Genomic DNA, 23601 nt, shown 5'->3' with positions numbered 1-23601 from the left:
TGTGTATGTGTATGTTAGGAAAAATGATTTTTTTTTCTTTAAAGAGAATTTTGCTATAGGGTATGTGTGCTCATTGGAGAGACGGAGAGAAAGTGAGAAATAGCCCCTGGTGGGGGATGGTCATGCTACAATCCCTTCTCTATTCTCCTCTATAGGACTTTGGACATACATGCACACACACATCTGGCGTGAGTTTTAAGGGTCTGAGACTTAAATCGCAGTCAACTGTATGGGAGTCCAGCAATGTAACCATCACACCATCTTCTGGTCTCAAAACAGTGTTCTTTTAAGGATTTTCTAGAGATGTAAGAATTGGCTATATTTTAAGCATTTAAAACTTTAATTCACATTTCATAACTATGTTAGTTAATTATCGCATTCCTAAGAGAAGTACCTGAGTCTGGATGAATTATAAAGAAATATTGGATCGTCTGAAAAGTCATGATATATTTTTCTGTGCAAAAATGCATTGTGACTTTCTGTTGATCCAGTAAAAGTTTATTGACTCATAATAATGGTGGCTGAAATTGAGGGGTATCACAAAATGGCAGGAGGGAGAACTTTAACATAGTAGAGTATGATCTGTATCCATGTAACTTCTGCCTGCCTCATTTCCTCTCTTTATATATACCTCAGAACTCAGTCATGGGGTGGGGGGCCCATCCTAATTATTTTATCATACCCAAAGGACCCACATGAAGGAGCTAAGGAATGTAACATGGTTACAATACAATCAAGTCCAAACCCGTGAATTTTTAGAGGACATCTAAATTCAAAGACATGATCCTTTTGAGAATACACCATTATGAAAATCATAGTAACATTTAATATATGTTTATGCAATTGAAGAAGTACAAAATTCTTGGCACTTTTAAATCAAAGTAATAAAAAGCTGTTATATAATTAAGTACCTGTGGCATGTCAGGTATATATTATATTCTATATAACATTTGCCATACCATACGGAATTTTTTTCATTTAACTTTCATATCAGCCCTGTGAGGTATGTGCCATCCCCATTTTACAGGTAAAAGTTTGGATAATTAAAATTTCCCAAAGTAACAGAGATAGTAAGTGATGCAGCCAAATCCAGGCCTTGAGATTTGGGTTGGAGAAAATAGTAATTTAGGGGTTTGGCATACTTTGAAAGTCAAGAGCATCTGGATAAGGTGGGGGTGATGAGCCCTATACTAAATGGGGTATCTATGGAAAGGACTATTAGAAAAGGTTGGTCAGTTGAGAGGAAAAGACTTGGTCAAAGTTGACTTCTGTTTCTTCTAACCAAGATCTAAATTTTGCCTAGAGTAGACAAAAGAAAGGCCAAGGAAATAATATATCTGAATTCTCTCCAGTAATTATGTATAAATGACATTCTCCTCTGTCCCAGTGTTAGGTTAGTACTATGAGAAAGCTTCCTGTAGGGTAAATGGGTTTTGTGCCCTGTCCTGGCTATGGTCCTAGGTTCCATTTCAAACATTACTTCTGGGGAACAGGGGCTCAGTTATTAAAACCTGTTGGAAATGCTCTTGGAACCAAGCCCATTCTAAAACAAGGTTTTCCCGTTGTTCAACTGCTAAGCACCACCTTGGGCTCAGTCTGTCAATTGTAACACTGGGAGGTTTTCTTCATTTTCTCCATCAGAATCATGCATCTCTTTTACTTCCATTTGAATAATAGTGTGATTCATTCCTAGGAGGCACATCTTCATCTATTTTAGTTTCCTAGAGCTGAGAATCCAGGCAGGTCTGCTGAATATGCACATTTAGGCCCCAAGTTTGCCTTCTAATATGCTCACAAAACTTCTAATGCCCTTCATGGGAGCTTCCAAAAGACACTTAAGGGCTAAATTGATCCCTTATCCATATGGTAGGCTTAAATCCAACCTTGAATTTTATAATTTAGGTAAGGTGAATAGAATGTCATCCTATTCATAACTTTCTCTTATTCTAATGAAGTGAACTTACTGATACAAAAATCCTGTGTCTTGTTCAGAATAAGACTGAACAGCTTAGGAAAAATCTGGTCTGAAGAAGTTCCTGCCTGTTGAATGTGAATCATGTTTTGACCATGTCAAAATTTCCATCCTGCACCAGTTCTCGCAGATGTCCTAGTGTATGTTAACTCATTTTCATTCTAATTGCCACTCCCCTCATGTGCCTGTGTCTTCTATGTTTCCAGGCCCCCCTCTGCACTACTGCAGTGGTTTCATTTGTTACTGTCCTTATTAGCAGTCTCTTTTCTTGATTGTCTTACATTGTTTGTCAGGCTTAGTTTTCTGAAATACAGCATCAGTTGTGTTATTCCCCTATTCTAAAATATCTGATTCTAATTTCTGTTGCCTATAAGATGAGTTTCAAACTACTTATATTTATATAGTTTACACCAAAGGACTTGCAGGATTTGGGCCTGTGTCAGGTTTTGGGGGAAGGTTTAAAGAATCAGGACTTTGCTCTGGACTGTATGTTATCTGGAAGCAGAGGTAGTGATATGATTAGATATCTTAATTTTATCTAGAAAAAGGAGAGAACAGAGTGAGACTCATGATAAAACAGCAGTAGTCACTCCTATCAGCCAGAATTTTGGAGTGTTAGGTCACATTTGTGGTTTGCACAGGGTTCATGTATTTTTCTGTGTTCAGGCATGTTATAGAATGGTTCTATTTCTGTCATGATCCATGTCAGTCTCTTCTGATGTTGGTATTATGTGTGATTGTTTACTTCCAGCAGGAGAGCACTCAGGCCTACCTGTGGTGCTAGGCTAGCTTTTACCTTTCTCAGTATGTAACCAGTAATTAGTAAAAGACAAAAGTTGACGACTGTCTTATTTACACAATAGTTTCACTTAATCATCTCATCACTGGAAGGAAGCTGGTGTATTGGATTGAGGTAATAAAAGAGGCAAGATCATGAAGTTGAAAAGATCTCTCTGAATTAGACAGATTAAGTGACCATGCTGGCCATGGCACAGAGCCTGGGTCTTATTTAAGACACAGGGGAGAACTCTCACAAACTTTTAATTTTTTCTTTCTAAAGAAGTGACTACTCTGGTTGCTGTTTAGGGAATAGATTTGAGGAGGCAAGAGTAGAAAAGAAGCTACTGAAGATGTTTCTGAAGTAATTTAGGTAAGAGTTGATGGTGGCTCAAATGGCAATGATGTTGATGTAGACAAAACTACATGTATTGTGAAAAATCAAGAGGACATCTTGATGGCGAGGCAAGGACAAAGGGAGAATCAAGGATAATTCCCGAGTTTTGATATATTGTCTGCATAGTGGTGCCATGTGCTGAGATAGGGACTATTGGGAGAGGACAAAGGTTTGTGAAGAAAAATATCAAAAGTTTAATTCTGAAGATGCTAAGATTGAAATACCTGGGAGATATCAACGGGGCAGTTGTACATATGAATTTGGTCTCAGTGAACAGATATGTGGGAGATACAGAATTAGAGATCATTAGCATGTAGGTTCAGTTTATCACCACTACACCTACCTATCCCATCTGTTATTTAGAGTTTAGGTAGATATGAAAGAACATCTGAGACACAGGGTAAAGCAAGAGTGTGGTCTCATGGAAACCTAGACAGATATTTTTCCAAAAGGATATTATAAACTACTACTGAAAGATCAAATGAAAGAAAACCAGAGGATTATGGCATAAGAAATTAATTTGTGACCCTGACAGAATGATTTAGGTATAGCGGTGGGATAGGGCCTGACTGGATAGGACTTGGGAGTAACTGGAGTTATGGAAATATAGATGGTACTTATCAATAGCTCTTGAGTAATTTAAGACATAGAATGATGAAATGAACCAGTAACTGGATGAACCTGTGCAATTAAGTGGGTATTTTCTTAAGTTGGTGATGGTTGTATACTGATAGAAATAATTCAGTAGACAATGGGAGACACTATTCTGAAAAAAGATGTTAGAAGAAATAAAGCATGCAAAATCAATGAATTAGCCACCAATTAAAGGAGATACTTCCTCATTATGACTGAAGAAGTACTGTTTCATATTCTAAAGTGAGGTAGGTGTAGATATGAAGGGAAACCTGAAGATTTGGTACCGGAAGATGAGAAACTTATGACTCCTCTATTCTCAATCAAGTTTGAGGAGATTGTCAGTGGAGAGTAAGGTATGAGGTGGTAGAACAGATATGATATTGTGTTGCAGAAAACGAGATGCAAAGGAATGGAAAACAGTACCTGGAGATATAGGAGAACTGTTTATTACACTGGCGCACACAGAGGACTTAACACTCTGAATCTCTGACCTCAGCCAAGAGTTGAACACAATCTTTTTATGGGTGAATTGGGAAGGGGCAGTTTTGGCATGCTTGGAGTGTCCTATCAAGGTAGAGGCTCAGTGTCTGCCCTAATACAGAGCTGGCAGAGAAGCAGGGAATCTAACTTGTTCAAGCCTCCAGGGAGGTACAGTTAGTTCAGGGGGGAATAGAGAGTTCAGGCAGTTATCAGCCTTGGGTTGTTTCAAGGTTGCTTAGTTCCAGGTTGGTCTATATCATTCCCCCTTCTTGAGCCTCCTCAACCATTTTTAGGGATGATCAATTAACACAACTTCCTGGGGTAGCAACAAACAGTTGATATTTGATGACTTCAAGGCGGGAGGTTAAAAACCATGTACTGAGATTAAGGACCCCTGGTCCTACTGCCAGTGCCAGAAGAATAACTGCTAGGGGTCCTAGGAGAGGGAGTAGCCAAGGGGCCCATGTCCAGAGCTCATTCCAACCTGCCCAGGAGTCAGCTGTTACTTGTCTCTGCCCAAAAGGGGAGATGTGGATGCCTTGGGTGAGTTAGTCCAGGCATCTCAGGCCTACCAAGTTTCCTACCACTAGGAGGCAGAATATTGCTAGCAAGTCTTCCCTATAACCTCCAGTCCTCTGGGGCCACTGCAGTCAGACCAATAGAGAGAAGCACAGCTAGCACTATGGGAAGGGCTAGGGTTAGGAGGTTGTAAGGGTATTGTTGAGGTGTCATCTGTCACTGTCCTCAAGTTTCTGCTTTGCGTAGATTGGTCAGTGTCCAGAGTGACCAAAGCAGGGATGTGGACTCCTCAAGCTTCTTCTGTGCGTAGAGCAGCCAGCTCAGGAGTGGCTGCAGCAGGGTTGTAGTCCTGATGAGGAGTCTTGTCCTCTGGAAGGTCACCTTGGTTCGCTGCTCAGGGTGGTTTTGCACCGTCCAGGTTCCCGAGTCTTCTGGTGCTGCAGCTAGCTTCACTTGCAAGTGGTGAATCCATAGGGCCAGCCCTGAAACCTTAACTGCAGTGGAGGTAACAGGCAAAACAACATAGGGCCCCAACCAGGTGGGCGGGCTGTAGTGATTCTCTGCCAATTTTTAACCTATACCAAGTCCCCAGGCTCATGTTTGTGTACCCAGTTTCTGAGGGTGACAGGGGTTCTTTCTAAGGTTACATGGACTATCTCCTTCAAAAATCTTCCTCATGGCCACCAAATTCTGAGTCAAGATTGCCTCTCCCAACTGATGGATGACAGCCATTTGGGCCTGGGTGACTAAAGGGGATAGCCAGCCAGACAGGACCTCATAAAGAGAATAACCTTGTTTCTGTGGAGTACATCAAACTCAGATCAGGGCCAGTGGAAGGACATCCACTCAGGAGCACCCAGTGTCCTGAACAAGTTTTGCTAGGGTAGGTTTGAGGGTACAATTAATTTTTTCTACCCTCCCAGAACTCTGAAATTGGTAGGCAGTGTGAGGTTTCCATCTTATGCCTAAGGACTTTGCTACTCCCTGTGTGACTTCTGCCATGAAAGCAGGGCCATTGTCTGACCTGATCATAAGGGGGAGTCAAAAATGAGGTATAACTTCTGAAGGGCTCGAGTAACTTCTTGGACCTTTTCAGTTTGCATAGGGAAGGCTTCCACCCAATCTGAGTAAGTGCAAACAAAGACTAGGAAGTACTTATAGCCCTGGCATGGCCACACTTCTGAGAAGTCTGCATCTAGCAACTCCAGGGAAGTTGTCCCAGTGGCTTGTATTCCAGCCAGCCAAGTTGACCCCTGGGCAGGGTTATTTCTGGCACAAGTCTCGCATTGCATGTTCACGGTTAAGCACAATAATGGTAGGCAACTCGAGAAATAGTATCTACTGAATAAGCTCTCCAGGTTGATCTTTCCCCAGTGAGTTAACTCATGGTACTGCTTTACCAACAAATATTCCAGGGACTGGGGTATGTATATTCTCTTATTTGACAGCCTCCACCATTCATCTTCTTTCAGAGTTGCTCCCTCTGATTTTGTCCAATGATGTTCATCAGGGGTATGGGGGGTTGCTTTTCAGACTCTTGTGAGTTGTAACATTCTGGTTACAGCAGTCGGGGTTTGATTGGCATAACCTTGGTTGCCTGGTCCGCTAACCAGTTTCCCAGGGTGATGGCATCCTCCCCCTTCTGGTATCCTATCCAGTGGATGATTGCCACCTCCTTTGGCTCCCAGACTGCTTCTAATAATTGGCAGATTTTTTTCTTTGTTTTTAACTGTCTTTCACTCTGTCGAGAAAAGTCTTCTCTCTTGATATAATGCTTTATGGACATGTAGGGTGGCAAAGGCATATGGTGAGTCCATGTTGATATTTACCCTCTTGCCAACCACCAATTTTAGGGCTCTAATTATTGCCTAGAGCTCAGCCCGCTGAGCTGACCACCCTTGAGGCAGTGCCCCAGCCTCAGTCACTGTGTCCTGAGAGGTAACCACATAGCCGGCATATTGATTTTCATTCTGAATGTAGCCACTGCCATCAGTAAAGAAGTTGAGGTCTGGAGTCTTCAATCGTGTGTCTATAAGATCAGGGCTTCCAGAAACAACAACATCAAGGAACTCTTCACAATTATGATCAGATGACTGGGAGGAAGCTGGTGCGGTTGAGAGCATGGAGAGTCTGGAGCCTATTCCAAGGGTTTCTAATTAATAGACCTTGGTAGTGGGCCACCCAAGAGCTGACTAGCCATTTATAGCCTCTGCTGTTCATCAGAGCAGTCACTGAGTGAAGGACCTGGGTGGTGATGACTTGGCCTAAGGTTAATTTGCCTGCCTGTTTAATTAATTTGACAGTGGCAGCAAGGGCTCACAGGCAAGGGTGGGCATCCAGATGCCACAGAGTTGAGTCTCTTAGACAGGTAGGCAATGGGTCTCTCTAAAGGTTCAATAGACTGAGTCAGAACTCCTAGTGCTGTCTGACTTTTTTCATATATGAACAGATTGAATTCTCGAGTGATGTCTGGGAGCCCCAAAGCCAGGGCTTTCGCAAGACTTGACTTGAGATCTTTGAAAGCCTGCTTGTGGAGGTGTCCCCACTCAAAGGGGCCCTCTTCTGGGCCTCTGAGTTGCTCATACAGTGGCTTAGCCTTCTCAGCAAAACTTGGGATCCAGATTCTACAGAATCCTGCTGTTCCCAGGAACTCACACAGTTGTCTCCTGGTTGTGGGTACCACCTGTTTGCATTTGTGGCTGAGAGCACAGTGTCCTTTAGTCAGAATGAATCCTAGTAACTGCACCTGAGTATGACAAATCTGGGCCTTAATTGAGATCCTGTATATAGCCTGGGAGAGAAGCTGGAGCAATGCTTGAGTTCCCTTCCAGAAATTTTCTTGGGTCACTCCAGTGAGCAGGAGGTCGTCAATGGATTGGAGCAGAGTATACCCAGTTTCCTGACCTGAAAAATTCTCTAAGTCAGTAGCAAATGCATCCCTGGAGGAGAATATTTGCCATTCTTCATTTTAGGGTATTGTTACAGTCAGGATTTTGGCAGGGCTGACAGTCAGTGCAGCCGAGTCTGATGAGTCAAAGCTGATTTGTGCTCTGAGTTCAGTCAATAGGTCTATTCCCAGCAATGGGACTGGACAATCAGGCAGGTATAGGAACTCATGGGTAACCAGGTACCCTGCCAGCTGACAGATTCTTGCCTGTAAAAAGGGCTGAGTTTTGGCGTTTTCAGTGGCCCACATGATTGTGGCTTTTCAGCATGATGGAGGTGGGGGACCAGGGGCTGGGTGACAATGGAGTGTTCAGCTCTGATATCTACCATGAATGTCATTGACCGGCCCCCCAGTTTGATGTCGACCAGAGGCTCCCGGGGACCCAGGATTATGGAGCCTGGTCAGTCCTGTTCTGACTCCATCATGTCCAGGAGGTCCCTTTGGGGTTCTGAGTGGAAGGTCTTGAGGGATCCTAGTGGACTCTTGGTCATCTTCCCTTGATTTACCTTCCACTTGGGGCATTCACCTTTCCAGTGTCCATCCTCTTTGCAGTATGCCCTTTGGTTGGTCTGAGCCTTGGACAGCCAGTTTTTGGCCCCCCTCTGGGACCTGTTGGGGCATCTGAAGAGTGAGGCTCCCCACACACCACAGCAGCTTGCCAGGTGATGGCGGGTGAGGAAGGGTCTAGGCACGGAGTTCAGGACAGCAGGTGGCTTCCCCACTGAGCTGGTGCTGGCTTCTCAGGCTGTTCTTCAAGCTCAGGAGAAAAAGATGGCGATGGAGTCTCAATTGCTGGTTTGGTGGCTGAGACATATGGGGGTGGAGACGCTAATGGCTCCTTTTCTGGTGGGGTGGAGGATGGGGAGTGGGCTGTAGGATGGAGCAGTAGGTGGTCAGTGTCCAGCACCAGGGGCAGGACATGGGCAGCTAAAATAGTGCATTGGTTCTTCCTCTTTACACAGATGAGCGCCCATGGCAAGGAATCTGGGCTATCTGTAGCCAGGAGTAAGAAAAGGGAAACTGATCAGGGTGACCTGCAGTGCCAGTAACAATAGCCCACATGGTAGGGAGGTGTAAAGTTCCCTCCAGAAGCCATCCAACTTTAAAAGAGGGCCATTCAACTTTACAAAGAGCTCTCAACTTCTCCAGTTTCATTGTGACCCTATAGTTACCAGAGAAGCCCTTTTTGAAGTTAGCTAACATACAATCCAGCACAGTGGGCTTGGATGACTTAGGTTTTCCCATGGTGGCACTGAGTGGCATGGCCAAATATCTCTGATCTCTTCAGATATCAAAAACCTGCACCTCCCAGAGAGCTGAGGAGATCACTGGCTGGAGGAAACAGTCGACAAGGAGATCTTGAAGGGACAGAGGCTCCTGGGAATGGCCTTAGCCCAGAGGCTCAAGAGTTGTACAGTTTCTTGGGAGCACCACTGGAAGGGCCAGGCAGCATAGGGGGTTAGCCTGTTCAAGTGTGTGGGAGGGCTTTGGCCAAGGGCTATGATCAGAAAGACCATGGTGGTCTCTCTTTGGGGTCTGTCCTCTTGGTATTCCAACATTGGCTACCCTGGTGCTGGAGAGGGGTATTTCTGAGGTGAGTGACAGGTGGAATGGAGGAGGATGAGAGAATGGAAGTCTGCTGAGCTTATTGAAGAGGGAAAACTGTCTAGGTAGTAGGTGATGCTTGCCCTCTCTTTTCCAAGACAGAGAGGGCAGATTTGGTTCCATGGTGGAAGGCATTGTAGGAGGTGTCTGTCAGTATGGGCTCTGGGAGACGTTTTGTGTCACAGTTGGGAGGAATGTGTGTCCTAGCCTCCAAGGGCAGAATCGACAACCTGACATTCACTACTCTGCCTATCTGCCTCTACAGGGAAAAACAGTCCCACCAGCCCTAGTGTCCCCCTCCCCTCTTGAATGGTGCCACAGCAAAGGGTGGGTGTGCTCTGGAGGGAACCAGTCAAGTGTCTGTCTGGCCGTGTCCCTCATGGGATTTTGCAGCCCCCTGGCAATAAGCAATTGGGCATAAATCCTCCACCAGATTGAATCTGCAGGGAGGGACTGTGTCTTCCAGTGTCAATTTTACCATTTAGCCATTATGGGGATGCCATGGAACCACAGGTGCAGACCCATTCATGCTCCATAGTCAAGGCCATGGAGCCATAAACACATTCACTCATCACAAACATTCACACTCTCATTTAGAAGTTATACATTCCCTCCCCACACCAGCCATACACTAGATGAACCCTGTTAGTCTTGTGACCAAAGGAGAGTGATCAGGTCTCTCTTCTACTTGATCTGAGTAGATCTGACTAGGGTTCTATATGGGGCTTACTGGATTACCAGAGTTGAACAAGGTTAATACATCAGGGTCCAGGAGTTGGTCTTTCTCTCCAAGTTAAGTCCAATAATCCAGGAATGCTTGGCCTTGGGGCAGGCATCCCAACTGAGGGATCCCATCAAACAAGACGAGGGCACATCTATCTCTCCACCGTGTAGTGCCCATCTCAGAGAGGGAAATGCCCTGAGATTGGTGGCTCAAAGGGCCAGCCTGATTCTGCTTCCTGGCCACTGCACCAAAGTGTTGCAGAAAACCAGACACTGAGGAATGGAAAACAGCACCCGGAGATATAGGAGAACTGTTTATTATGACAGCGGGCACAGAGGGGTTAACACTCTGAATCTGTGGCCCCAGCAAAGAGCTGGACAGGATCTTTTATGGGTGAATTGGGGAGGAGCGGTTTCAGCATGCTTGGAGTGTCTTATTAGGGTAGGGACTCAGTGTCTGCCCTAATACAGAGCTGGCAGAGAAGCAGGGAGTCTAACTTGCTCAAGGCCTCTGGGGAGGGGCAGTTAGTTCACGGAGGAACAGAAAGTTCAGGCAGTTATCAGCCTTGGGTTATTTCAAGGTTGCTTAGTTCAGGGTTGCTCCATATCAATTGAGGAGAATTTATGAGTGAAATGGAGTAGAATAACTGAGTGAAGGTAGTGCATGTGAAGTCAGTCTATCCCACTACTCCATTCTCCTTCATATTTTGTACCCCAAAACACCTAATATTAGTGATATTTCCTGTTTTATTCACCCATTCTAATGCAGGCCTGGGGAAGGAAGGTGGTTAGTTTTACCTGTGGTTGAGTATTTTTGTTGATTTTTTTTTTTTAAGATATGATGAGAGAAAATAGATTTGAAGACATTTGTAATGGGAAGATTCTAAAATAGACTATGGGCTTCAATGTATTTAAGAAGTAAAAGTAAGTGGGAGCTAAAGGTAAAAAAAAGAGAGAGAAAATGGCTTGGAAATTAAAAAAGACTGGAAATTTGTTTCAGTGAGATTATTTGAAAGAAGATGGGATGATAGAAAGTTGTGTCCAAGAGGGAAATTTGTCATTTGATAGTTTGGAGAGAGAACATGTATCAATGGCAACAAAGGCTAGGTTATGGCTCTAGAAGTGTGGCTAAGGTACACTGTGGAAGAACTACTTGTGATGAGGAAGACCAGAAACAGCCTCTGTGTGGGACTAGGTGAATGAAAATGTATGATGTCTATGCCAATGATAGAGGTTGAGATACGGAGAAAGGGCAGTCTTAAGCAAAGGAGAGATGGTTGACAAGAAGGCTGAAGGATAATGATGGCAAAGGGGATGGTGTATTTTCATGTTATGAGCTTTACAGAAACAGACATTTCTGTAAGTGATAGGGGAGAAATAATAGTATGAAAGCAGCATAGGGAGAAAAAGTATGCTTATCCCATCTTCAGGTACTGAGAACTATATATGTCAGAAGACTGTAGTTCTGAAGAGATGGTCACCTTCAGGTATGCAGACTTCCTTTTTTTAACATTAAAATAATTTTCACCTTAGAGAAAAGATATAAAAATAGCAGTTTCTAGTAAAACCTTCATCTAGCTAATGCTAATATTTTATATAGCCATAGTACACTGATCAAAACTAGGAAATTTTTTTAAAAGGATTCTTTTATTTAACTTTATTTATTTAATTTAATTTAACCTGAGAGGAGCAGAGAGAGAGAGAGAGGGAAAGTGAGAAAGAAAGTCCCCATGTCCGGGATTCAAACCATGTTCAGTCACGTGGGAGTCCAACGCCCTTAACCACCATGCTACCTGCTGGCCCCAAAACTAGGAAATTAACACTGGTACTATTAACTAATCTATAGACATTATTCATATTTCACAGATTTCCTTCTAATGTCCCCTTTTTATTTCAGAACTCAATTCAGGATCACATGAAACATCTATGTGTTTCACAAATATGACTCCTTAGTTTTCTCTCATCTGTGACAATACCTTTTATTTTACTTATCTTTCATGACCTTAATACATCCAGTGGATACTGACTAGTTACTTTGTTGAATGTTCCTCAATTGGATTTTATCTGGTGTTTTTTCATGACTAGAGTTGGGTTATAATTTTCAATAAGAATACTGCATAAGTGATGCTGTGTCCTCAGTGCATCTTATCATAAGGCATGTTATGACATTATCCTCATCACTGGTGCTCTTAACTGTAGTCATGGTTAAGGTACTCTCCACTATGAAGTTGTTTTTCTCTTTGTTATTGGTATGTATCTTGGAGAGATACTTTAAGACAATACTAATATTGTATTATCCTCTAACTTTTGCCTACTAGTTTTATTGTTTGTTTGTTTTTGCTGTAGGGCATGCGTGGTTATTGGAAATAGTGAGAAAGAGAGATAGAAAGTGAGGCATCCACTCCCAAGGGAGTTGGTGATGTCACAATCCCTTCTCCTTCATTCTTCTCTTGGGATTTTGAGCACACACACAAACCCATATGCAGCATGTTTTTCAAGCCACCTGATCTGGGACTTGAACCACACATTTGGCCATATGGAATCTAGCCACCTTAATCTCCATGCCACCTGCTGGCCCTAGCCATTGTTTTTTTTTTAACATCCATAGGTGTATCTTACTGGTAATAATTATTTTAAACTTAATATGTATCTAATGGTGATTTTATATAGGAGGGAAACTTTGACATGAGGTTAAAGATCAAGATATTTGGGGTAAATATTAGAGTTTGTTGCCACTGTCAAAAGGTTTGGGAGGTTAGATTGAGTCATGGGGTTGTACTTGAAAGAGATACATACAGGCAGTATTGGGACTGAGAGATTGAATGATAATGGACAATGGGTGAGGCAGGACACTTGGAGGTGACTCAGATAGTAGAAATGTACAGGGCAGGGTGGGATTACTACTTTGAAGAGGTAGGTCATGGTTCTGAATTGCCATTTTCATATAAATGATTTTTGGTGAGAATATAAATTTATGGAGAGCAGTTGGCATGATTAAGCACTATTTCAATCTGTATATCTATTTATAGGAACCTACATTAGAAGATAATTCTATATGTAGGTATATACAAGGGACTTCAAAAATATACATTTAGGAGGACCTGCAGATGGTATAATGGTTACGTCACTGGACTCCCACATAGTCGTCTGCAGTTTGAGTCTTGGACCCGGCAGCTTAAAACTCATGCCAGGTGCATGTGTGCACATGTCCAAAATCCCAAGAGGACAATGGAGAAGGGATTTTGGCCTGGCAATTCCCCCCTGGAGTGGCAATTTCTCACATTCTCTCTCTATCTCTCTCTGTCTATCTGGCGAGCACATGTGCTCTATAGCAAAAATCTCTCTCTAATATGTATATGTATTGCGTTGTACTTGAAAGAGATACAGGCAGTATTGGGATTGAGAGATTGAATGATAATGGACAATGGGTGAGGCAGGATACTTGGAGATGATTGAGGTAATAGAAATGTACAGGGCAGGGTGAGATTGTGTGTGTGTGTGTGTGTATCTATGTGTACATATATATAATATATACACACATATGTGTGTATATATATATAGGTATATGAAGGGACTTCAAAAAATTCATGAAATGCACATTATTGAAAGAAGTATGCATGGATTTAAAAATGTGTTATACTAGAATAAATCTTTATTTTAATTCCATCTTTTCGTGAGTTTTTAAAAATATATTTATTACTATTATTCATACAGTAAATCGCTGTATATCATTTAGAAATCCCTTTGTGGTTTGAGTCTAGACCTGTCAACTTATAAAACATTCTGAGGTCATGTGTGTGCATGACCCAAATCCTGAAAGGTGGGAGAAAAGGGGGAAAAGGAATCATGATGCAATTGTCCCTTTTGTGGGGGGAGGTGTGCTTTCTCATTCCCTACTCTCCCAGTGAGCACAGGTGCCCTCTGGCAAATTAGAAACAAAAGAAAAAGAAACATGTGGGAAGTTGCCGATGTGTGTAGACTTCACGCCTGACCCATATGTTTCCTCACATTTCCTTGGCCAGGATTCAGATACATGGTAGTCTATCTAGATGAACAGGAAGTAGAGAAACAATTTAGACAACAGCTGGCAGTTCTGCCTTACTCTAATTGCCCTTCCCCAAAGTGAGCCACTATTTACTTATACATCATTCTAAATAGCTGTTTAATCAACTAAAACAACAACAACAACAAAAAAAAAACCTCTGGGTCAGCTCCATGGTCTGGTGGTTAAGGCAGTGGGGTCCCACATGGCCGACCCTGCAGTTTGAGTCCTGTCTCCAGCAGCTTGAGAAATATGCTGATCATGGGTGTGTGTAAATTTCCCAAATCCCAAAAGGATGGAGAAATGGAGGAGAAGGGATTACAGTGTGACCATTCCCTATGAGGGGGTACTCTACTTTTTTCTCAGACCCTCTGGCAAGTGTATGTGATTTCTGGCAAAAATTTTAAAAAGAAAAGAAAAGCCTGGAGGAGCACATACCTCACAAGTCATGATGCTGTCTTCTGGGGAAAGGAATAACATGGAAAGGAATGTTAAGTAGGACTTCCATTTTTTTTTATTCTAAAATTTTTGTTCTTTCATGAAGAAAGGTAGGGAGACAGATACCCCCAACAAAGTCTTCACATAGCAATCCACTCCCAGCCTCAGCCAGCTCAGACCATGGGACCACATTTGTGTCCAGTATGTATTGGGAGACAGGAACCCTGGACCTTCCCATGTGGGCCCAGTCCACAGACAGTTGTGTTACCACTGTCTACCACTTTTCTATTTCTATTTTTTATTCATACTTTCTGGCTCATATTGTGTTCACATATTACTTTTATGATTAAAAATGAAAGCATTATAGATTGGTTAAATGAGAGGAAAGAATTATTGAAAGTACATGGAATAGTTGCTTAAATGATTAAGTACAAAATCTAGCTTTCCTAATATTACTATGTCACAGTCTTGTTTTCTTTCCTACTTGTTATTCTTACAACCTCTTAAATGGGACTTGTATATCAATTCCAGTGTATCTTCTTCCACTCTGTTACTTATATAGGTTCTCTGAGTGCTTAAGAATGGCTTTTATTCACACCCAGGTATACTTACTCAGGCAAAATAATAACTGCTATAACTCATATTGGTAGGCACATAGCAGAAACTTGGGAAATATTTATTGCTTGCATGAGCACATGTATTAACCCTAACCCTAATATAAGAATGATTACTCACTCATGTAAACTTCATGCTGGCAAAGTTCAGGCTTGTGAAGCTATTGTAAGGTACAAGTAGAATGCATTGTTAGATAATACTTATAGATAGTTCCTAAGATACACTGAAATTTTGTTTCCAAATGTGTTTTACAAGGTGAATTATTCATGAGTTAGAATCATGTGGACCTAAGATAATTGTGCATATTAAATATCCATCTTTAGTACTATAGTAGTTTTTAAGATCACCAAAGAGTGCTTTTTTTTTTTTGGAGAGGTTTTTGCTGTAGGGTGTGTGCGCTTGCCAGACAGACAGAGACAGAGAGACAGAAAGTGAGAAATCACCCCCCAGAGGGGATGGCCACGCTGCAATCCCTTCTCCTCCATTCTCCTCTCGGGATCTTGGGCATGCACACAGACGCGCCTGGCGTGAGTTTAAGCCACGGGGTCTGGGACTCGAACCGCGGTCGATTACGTGGGAGTCCAGCGACATAGCCATTACACTAACTGCTGGTCCCCACCAGGAGTGCTTTTAAGAAATACAGGTTCCCAGAGCCTACTCTAGACATGCTGAATTAGAAAGATGAAGGCTTGAGTCTAGTAATGTCTAAGAAGCTCTACAGATGATCCTCCTGGATGAGTCTCCTGGTCTTCCTACTGGCATTTTGGAAACTATTGTTTTATGAAATACATTTTTTTCCTAGGAAACAGCACCACAGTGTGTGTGCTTGGTCTCTTTTTATTTGAGAAATATTTCAAATACACAGAAAATACGTACCAACCATTAAGGTCACATTGCTAAGATTTTACTTACATTTGGTTAATTTTTGGAATGAATCTGAATATTACAAAGACAGCTACTATTCTTTTATCCTCATTCCTTTCTCCTCCATAGTTCTCTAGCAGTAACCATTGTCCTGGTATGTAAGATATGTCAATGGTCTTCAGCCAATGACCACCTGGCGGTTGAATAAGTTGGGTTTGTTACCTGTTGCAGCAAAAGTAAACCACACACTATAGGGAATGGTGGAGTATCTCAGTAAGGAAGTATTAGGAAAATACCTATTATAGAATTATTGGATAATTTTGGAAAGGGTCTCAGGAAGCAGGGGTTACACTGAGTTGAGTGCCGTAAGAATGCAGAGAGTTTTTATAACTGAGCATCTCAATAACTCTTATCTTTATGGAGGACAGAATAGAGTGAGTATGTAGCTGTAATTGATAAAGAAGTATTCATTTAGTTGGGGGGGAATATTCGGTCATTTGTGGGTTGTAGGATGACCTTGTGTGAAGTAGATGTGTGGTGTGTTTGTTCAGGTTCAGTGGTGGAGCAAGGCTTAAATGCAAATTGTCAGAGAACTTTGTAATAATGTCAAAGTCTAGGTGTGGATATCATCTCAATTCTTGGATGTCAGAAGCTGCTCTTCTTTTCACCATGCAAGAGTTTCTAATTTTACTACATACTTATGAACTCACAAAAAGTATATACTGCTTTCTTTAAAATATCACTGTATCCTAAATTTTACAAACTGTTCTAACCCACACTGGACATTGTTTTAAGACTTTACCACATTATGATGTAAACCTAGCTTTATTATTTTCTTTCTTCTTTACCTCTCTCCTTCCTTTTTTCTTTTCCTCATACTTTTTCTTCTTCCCTCTATCTTCCTTCTCTCATGATCTCTAGGACTCTTACAAACAGCACTGCCCTATGTATCCTCTTTCAGATCTCCTTGGGCACCTATGACAAGATCTTCTCAAGGAGCCAGCCCTGTAGTGCAGTGGATTAGCACTGTGCCTTGAGAGCTGGATCCCACATGGCCATCTATGGTTCAAGTCCCAGATTCAGCAGTCTGAGAAACACAACTAGCATGTGTGAATGTATGCCACAAATCCTGATGGGGAGCAGAAATGAAGAAAATGGGTTGCGGCATGACCACTTCCCATTCAGGAGAAAAAAATTCAGGGGTGCTTTCTTGCGCACGCTCTTTCTGTCTCTTGATGAGTTGACATGCCCTCTGACAAAAACAAAATAAAACCAGCCCCCCACCCCCAAATCAGATAAACCAGTGTTTCTGTAGAGTGACACTTAAGACTGTGCACATTCAGCTCTATCGGGTATTGTCAAATTGCTCTCTAAAGTGGTAAGACCAATTTGCTCTCACATCAGTAATTTATAAAAGACCAGTTCTGCCAAATACCTACCCTAGTGTATGGCAGTACTATCCTTTTTTTCTTTTTCTTTTTTTTTTCTTTATTCCTTTCCTTTTTTTTTTTTCCCCAGTGTGACAGGTGTGCAATGGTATCTTGTTTTAATTTTTATTTTCCCAATTATTAGTGTCATTGAACATCTTTTCATGTGGATATTGCTCATAAGAAGCAGTCATACATAGTGGCTAAAAGCTTGGGAGCCAGGTTGCCAGAGGGTGAGTCCTGGTTTTGACATTTACTGGCTGTATGACCTTGAACAAATTACTTCTATAAATTGGAGATTATAATGAAACCCTCGCCAGGTTGTCATGAAGTTAATATATGGAAAGTGCTTATATCAGGGTCTGACACGTTATAAATACTACATGAATCTTAAAGCTGTTCTTACTCTTTATTATTGTTTTTAGTTACTAGTGGGGTTTTCTTTTTCTGCAAAGTACATATTACCTTTTGCCCACTTCTCTTGAGTCATCTTTTTCTAATTTGATTTGTTAGTGTTCTTTATATATTTTGCACACTAATCTTTTTTCCTTAGCTATATTTTCTGTGTAATATTTTCATCTTTTCATCTTATATGCCATGCTCATCATTGCTTTTCATATATCAACAGGAATGTATATCATTATAAACTGACTGTAAATAAAATAATATACTTTGGTATGAATATGAAATACAGTGTGATATACCTTCTCCCTCCTATTGTTAGCTGGTACACATAAACCAGCACAGCGGCTGGTTCCCAACCCCTTCTTCAGTACCAAAATTCAACTTGCTTATTTTTTCTCTTTTTAAAATCATAAAATATAATAGTTAAGACATACAGAGTTAATAGCACCAGATTGAGCAGGCACAAACAGAACCAGCTGGGCATAACTAGGCAGTCTTTAGGCCACATTTGACCATTGGAGGTATTTTTTTATTTGGCCAGTAAAATTTGGCTTATAGTGTTCCAAAAATGTTTAATTTCTAGGTGATTTCACATTTTAAAAAATTCAGCTTTCAGGTCCAGATAGTGGTGCAGTGGTACCACCAATGGACCCATATGAGAAGGGACCAGATTCCCCTGTACATGAAAGGTTGGCTGAGGCTGGGGTTGGATCATGGTGTAAATACCTCTCTCTCCCCTACCCACTCTCTGGCTCGCAAAGGAGACGTTAAATAAACAGATACATGTTTTGTATTTTGGTTATGCCTGTAAAAATGAGGACATCTGACAGTGCTGGCTTGTATGCTCCCTGGGCAACAATGATCTGAAGCTGAGTAGCCACTGATTCCTTTATGCCAAAGACCACTGTCTAGTTTGTCAAAGTCTCCACTGGTCCCTTGTCTCTACATCACTGACCTGAGTGGCAGTTGTCGTTTATCACTGGGTCTGAGCTCCTGTTTCCCTCCCTCCAGACCCACTTTGCTCATTTAGATCATGTGCCTGGACCTTGCAGTCATTTCCGTTTGTATGTTAGCTAACAGGAGGTGAGAGAAAATAGAGCTCTTCCTTCTCTCCCAGCAAGACAAGTACCAGGGGAGAGATTTGTAATTGTTATTATTCAGTGAGGGTACCTTCGTAATTATGATCGTTTCACTGTAAAATTGGTAGTTTAACATTTTTACTCCAATGTTCTTATGTGTCTTGTCATGGTTCAAAGTTGGCAGATGTGGGTAACCAGGCAGAAAACCGTGCTTAAGCACCTTGTAGCCCTGGTGTGTGATAAGTACTAGGCTGTAGACTCATAAACACGACTAAGTTGTTGTTGTTATTTATTTATTTATTAACCAATTCTTTCTCAGACATCAAAAGTCCTAGTCTCCTGTTCTATTAGAATAAACAACAAGAAACTCATAAGAAATTTTCTTTTGCAATTCCAGACTATGCAAATGAGCTAATAGACACAAACTTCACTCTTTGACCATTTCTGTGTTTATTTTTGTCCTTTCATAAAAGCCAATTATTGTCATTAGTGAATCTATTAATGGATCTAAAATATTCTATCATATTACAATTTAATAGTCACATCCTTCTTTTCCCTAATTTTCTCACAATAACATTTCTCCTCCCAAACCCACGCCCATCCTCAAGCTAAACGAAATCCTAGTTGTACTAAGATAAAATAGGGTTACTTCTATTACCCTGGAGCTAGGTAGCTACTAGACCTGACTAGGCAACAGCTGAAGGATGAATAGGCTTTTCCCACTTTCCCCCTACCATCCTAAAGCTCTAAATGGCTGGGAAGCCAAACCGATTCTTGAGAATTCGTTTATGCTATTTTTCACCACCTCTTGGCCTCTTACTACTTTTGGAGTTGATCACCTAATTGAGAAGCTGGACCCTTTACAATATTACTTTACTTCATATTATTAGAGTAGGCTAATTTCTGTAATAAACAGACCCCAAAATATATAATATCAAAAGTTTGAGAGTTATTTTTTTTTCTTGCTCACCTGAGTCATGGTTTAGTAGATATGTGAGGGGGTCCCTCCTCTCAGATGCTTAGGAACCAGAGGTCCATAATTACCTATAGGGATCCCAATTCAGGTTAGTCAAAATATGGAAATTGTATTATTTACAAGGTGGTGTGCTAATTGTAGAAAATACCAACTAGCTTAGTAACTTGGGACTTCCCTGTGTGTATAGTCACTACTTAGGAGTACCCTGCATTCTCCGTGGTTCCCTACTTATATTCCTAGAGCAGTCCCAGGGCTTTGTCATGTGCTCTGATCTTACAGCATGAGTGGATCAGTGCCAATTGTCACTAAGGCCATGGCGGGTGGCTCTATCTCTAGCCAGCTTAATGCTTGTCATTGACAGGGAAGAAGCAGCAGTCAGCACACACTGAGGGGCTGCCAGTCACCTTGGTCTGAAGTTCCTTTTTGGCAAATCATGGTCTTTCACTGTTTTTTTCTCTCATCGTCTGCACTCAGCAAAAGATACTCAGAAATGTCACCCAAACTTCTGGCAACTCTTTTCTTGTTAAACGTTTGACTGATGACTTCGTAAAGCCCCAGACAGTGGGGCAGCTTCTAGACTCTGCACGTTCATTAGTCTCCGTGTCCATTCTGGGTGAGATAAGTAATTCCCAACAAATGGTAAGGCTGTTTGTCTCAGCTGCGGAAGTCTTAGGTGTCTCAGGGTTATGTTTGTTGCTCTCCCTTTCTCAGTTCCAGTTTCTGACCTTGTTCAGATGCCATGTTCTACCTAAATAATTATTTGCAGTGGTATTGGCCTGCCTGTTTAATTATTACTTTCTTGTTTGAAATTTTTTCCCCAATGGTCACCATCTGCCCTTACCAGACCCTTTGTATTTCCTTCAATGCCCACACTCTAGGTATTTGATGACTTGGATCTTAGCACTAAGCTTATAGTATTGGGGGAAGTAAGGGCTCTGCAGAAGGATGGGCACAGGTGGGAGCAAGGTACATGATACTGCATTGTCAGAAAGTCATGATGCATTTTTGCATAGAAAAACAGAAAGATACATCATGACTTTTCTGACAACCCAATAAAAACCAGGCTTTAATGGGGTATTTGTTTGTGGATGTGGAATTAAGGGGTTAAAAGTCCCACAACTTACATAGCTAAAAGGAGTAAAAATTAAAGTTAATCAAAGGTAAGCAGAATGGGGCAGTTATTGAAGTAAGGACTAGGCAAGAACTCCAGGATTCTATACTTGACAGATGAGAGGAAATATTGAGGCGCGTGCTTAAATGCTTAAAGGAAAACTAATAACTTTTTATTAAAACTGATGAGGACATCTCCAGGTCTAACTTTCAGAGCTGAAAAGATGTCAGAAATGCAGACCAGAATCAGCAGCACTTTTTAACCTCCATGAAGGGGAATTCGTCATCTCCCTTAAATCAAATGCAAAGGCATGTGTCTGTGTCTGGAGACAGAGGGACATTTCTGCTTTTAGAATCACAAAAGGGTTCATGATCCATAAATGGGATTACTAAGGGTCAGTGTATCCTGAGAGCAGTTAAAGGCACGAAGGAGATGAAATGACTAGATGAAAGGCCTCCAGAGGGTGAAGGGCGTATCGTAAAAACTGATGTGAAATGAGATGTTGTCGAGAATTAATGTTGCACACCTCTTTACCAAAGTCCGAATGTCAAGCTTAAATGTTCAGATAGGAAATTAGGGCTGTGGAATCCTGTACTGAGGAATTTGAGAGAGCCTTTGTCTCCATGTCAATAACACAAAGTGGAAAAATAAAACCTTAGGTTCACCTTTCACAAGCCTAGTTTTATACTTTCCAAGCTAATGTTCTTCAAGAGTGCAGTCTTGCAATAGCATTTTATTTTGATTTTCTGCTATGCCTTGTTCTCCACCTAACCTTTTGTTCTACCTAGAACACTTTTAGTCATCTCCCAATAAAAACCTAGGCTAGTATCCAAAGGCACAATAAACAATGATATTTCTAGTTTTATGAAGGTGCTAATACTGATTTGTGTTCCTGGTAGCAAAACTGCTGAGTTCTTGAGCAGACTGGACACAGAGTTGCCAAACAGAAATGCCTGTCAGATTGTTCTTCCTGACCCGCAGTCCCCAACATTGGTAAGTGGAATGTCCTGCAGGGGGCCATCTGGCACTTTTTAAAGAGGTGTTACATGACTAGAGATGGAGTGACCTATATATGGCATAGAATGCTAGAATGCTATATATGGCAGATGCTTTGATCTAAAATTTTGATCTCAGTTGTCACCTCAATTATAAAATATTGCTCATATTTGTTGCCTACATTAAGGGCATCTAAAAGCCCTTGATTTTCCCCATCCATTTATCCGTTTATCCATCCTTTAAATTTATGTCTATTTAAATCTACTGAGCACATAATTTCTGCCCAAAGGACTTTAGGAAAATGAAGAAGAAAACTTATAGTCACTGAGCAAACTGGTGAGCGTATAGGATATTGCAAATAGAACCACCACTGCCTTATGAAGAAGATGTGTCTAAGTCAGATTCTGTGTGTGTGTGTGTGTGTACACCTGCATGCATATGTGTGTATGTGCATATGTGTGTGCACCTGCATGCATATGTGTGTATGTGCATATGTGTGTGTGCACCTGCATGCATATGTGTGTATGTGCATATGTGTGTGTGTGTGCACCTGCATGCATACATGTGTATGTGCTTCCTGGGAGAGGTAACACTTGAGCTGAAACAATAAAGAGAGTCATTTAAAGTGTCAGACTAAAAAGACACAGAAGAAATAAGGTATAAAGGCAAGAAAAAAGAATGGCCTACATTGGGGAGGAAGAGTTAGCTTCAGTGTAGAAAAATGAGCTCGAAAGCTGGAGAGTATGCAGGAGCTGTGAGGTTCTGTGGCAATTTAGATGGAACAATTCATTGTGCGGGGTGTTTTGGATATTGCAGAATGTTTAGTCTTCCTAGCTCTTAGACACAAAATGCTTGTGAGATCACAGACACCGAGATTTCCAGAAATGCCTCATTCAGGAATCTGGGGTTCTCCTGATAGAAAACCACGGAAGAAATTGATACGCCACATTGGAGAACTTACACCTCATCTTCTGAGTACTGAAGGTACTAAAACATTTTAAGCCAAGAGGGGTCTAAGTCAGATTTATATTTTTGCTGAACAACACTGGTAACCACGTAAAGGACAGATCTAAAGCAACAGAGTGGCAGAGAGGCCTCTAAGGCTTCTGTACTAGACTAGGGAGGAATGATGAAGACTTCATGGATGGCAGGTGAGAGGATGGAGATGGGTATGCTGGTCAGAGAACCACTTGGAAGATGAAAGTGGCAGGACTTCATTATAGATTGGCTAATTGAGAACAAGAAAGTAAATGCAATTAAAGGGAAAGGGTTGCCACTGAAGGAAAAGATGGGCTTAAAGTTTTAAAATGGCTTTTGCAGGATTTGGGCAGGTAAATGCTAAATTGTTACAGAAAGCTGATCTTCATCTCCTCTACCTTTTTCTTATTAGAGACCATGTTTTAAAATGTCAAAAAGATATTATGGCACTCCTTGGGAAAAGGTCATTATACTCCTACCTACAAACCTTTCAGGTGTTTCTTATTTTTTCCCTGCTACTAATGTGATGTTTCAGAGTCTAAATTTGTCAGCGTGGGCTCCATGAGTCATAGCAACCGAAATCCATCATCTCTCTCCCCTCATTGCAGCTCTCT

The 23601-nt window shown here is 41.5% G+C and overlaps 1 protein-coding gene across 2 annotated transcripts in view; it reads left to right on the top strand.

The window, feature by feature from the left end:
• Positions 1 to 23601, top strand: part of EPSTI1 (epithelial stromal interaction 1) — a 119421-nt gene that overhangs the window by 56791 nt on the left and 39029 nt on the right. For both annotated transcript variants that reach the window (XM_027767427.1, XM_006166476.3), the window contains exon 7: positions 21913 to 22006. In XM_027767427.1, coding sequence (XP_027623228.1) covers positions 21913 to 22006 — 94 coding nt within the window. The remainder of the gene's footprint in view (positions 1 to 21912; positions 22007 to 23601) is intronic.

The sequence above is a fragment of the Tupaia chinensis genome, unplaced genomic scaffold, assembly GCF_000334495.1.
Source record: "Tupaia chinensis unplaced genomic scaffold, TupChi_1.0 Scaffold144262_1, whole genome shotgun sequence".
Lineage (NCBI taxonomy): Eukaryota > Metazoa > Chordata > Mammalia > Scandentia > Tupaiidae > Tupaia > Tupaia belangeri.
This window is presented reverse-complemented; position numbering and strand designations above follow the sequence as displayed.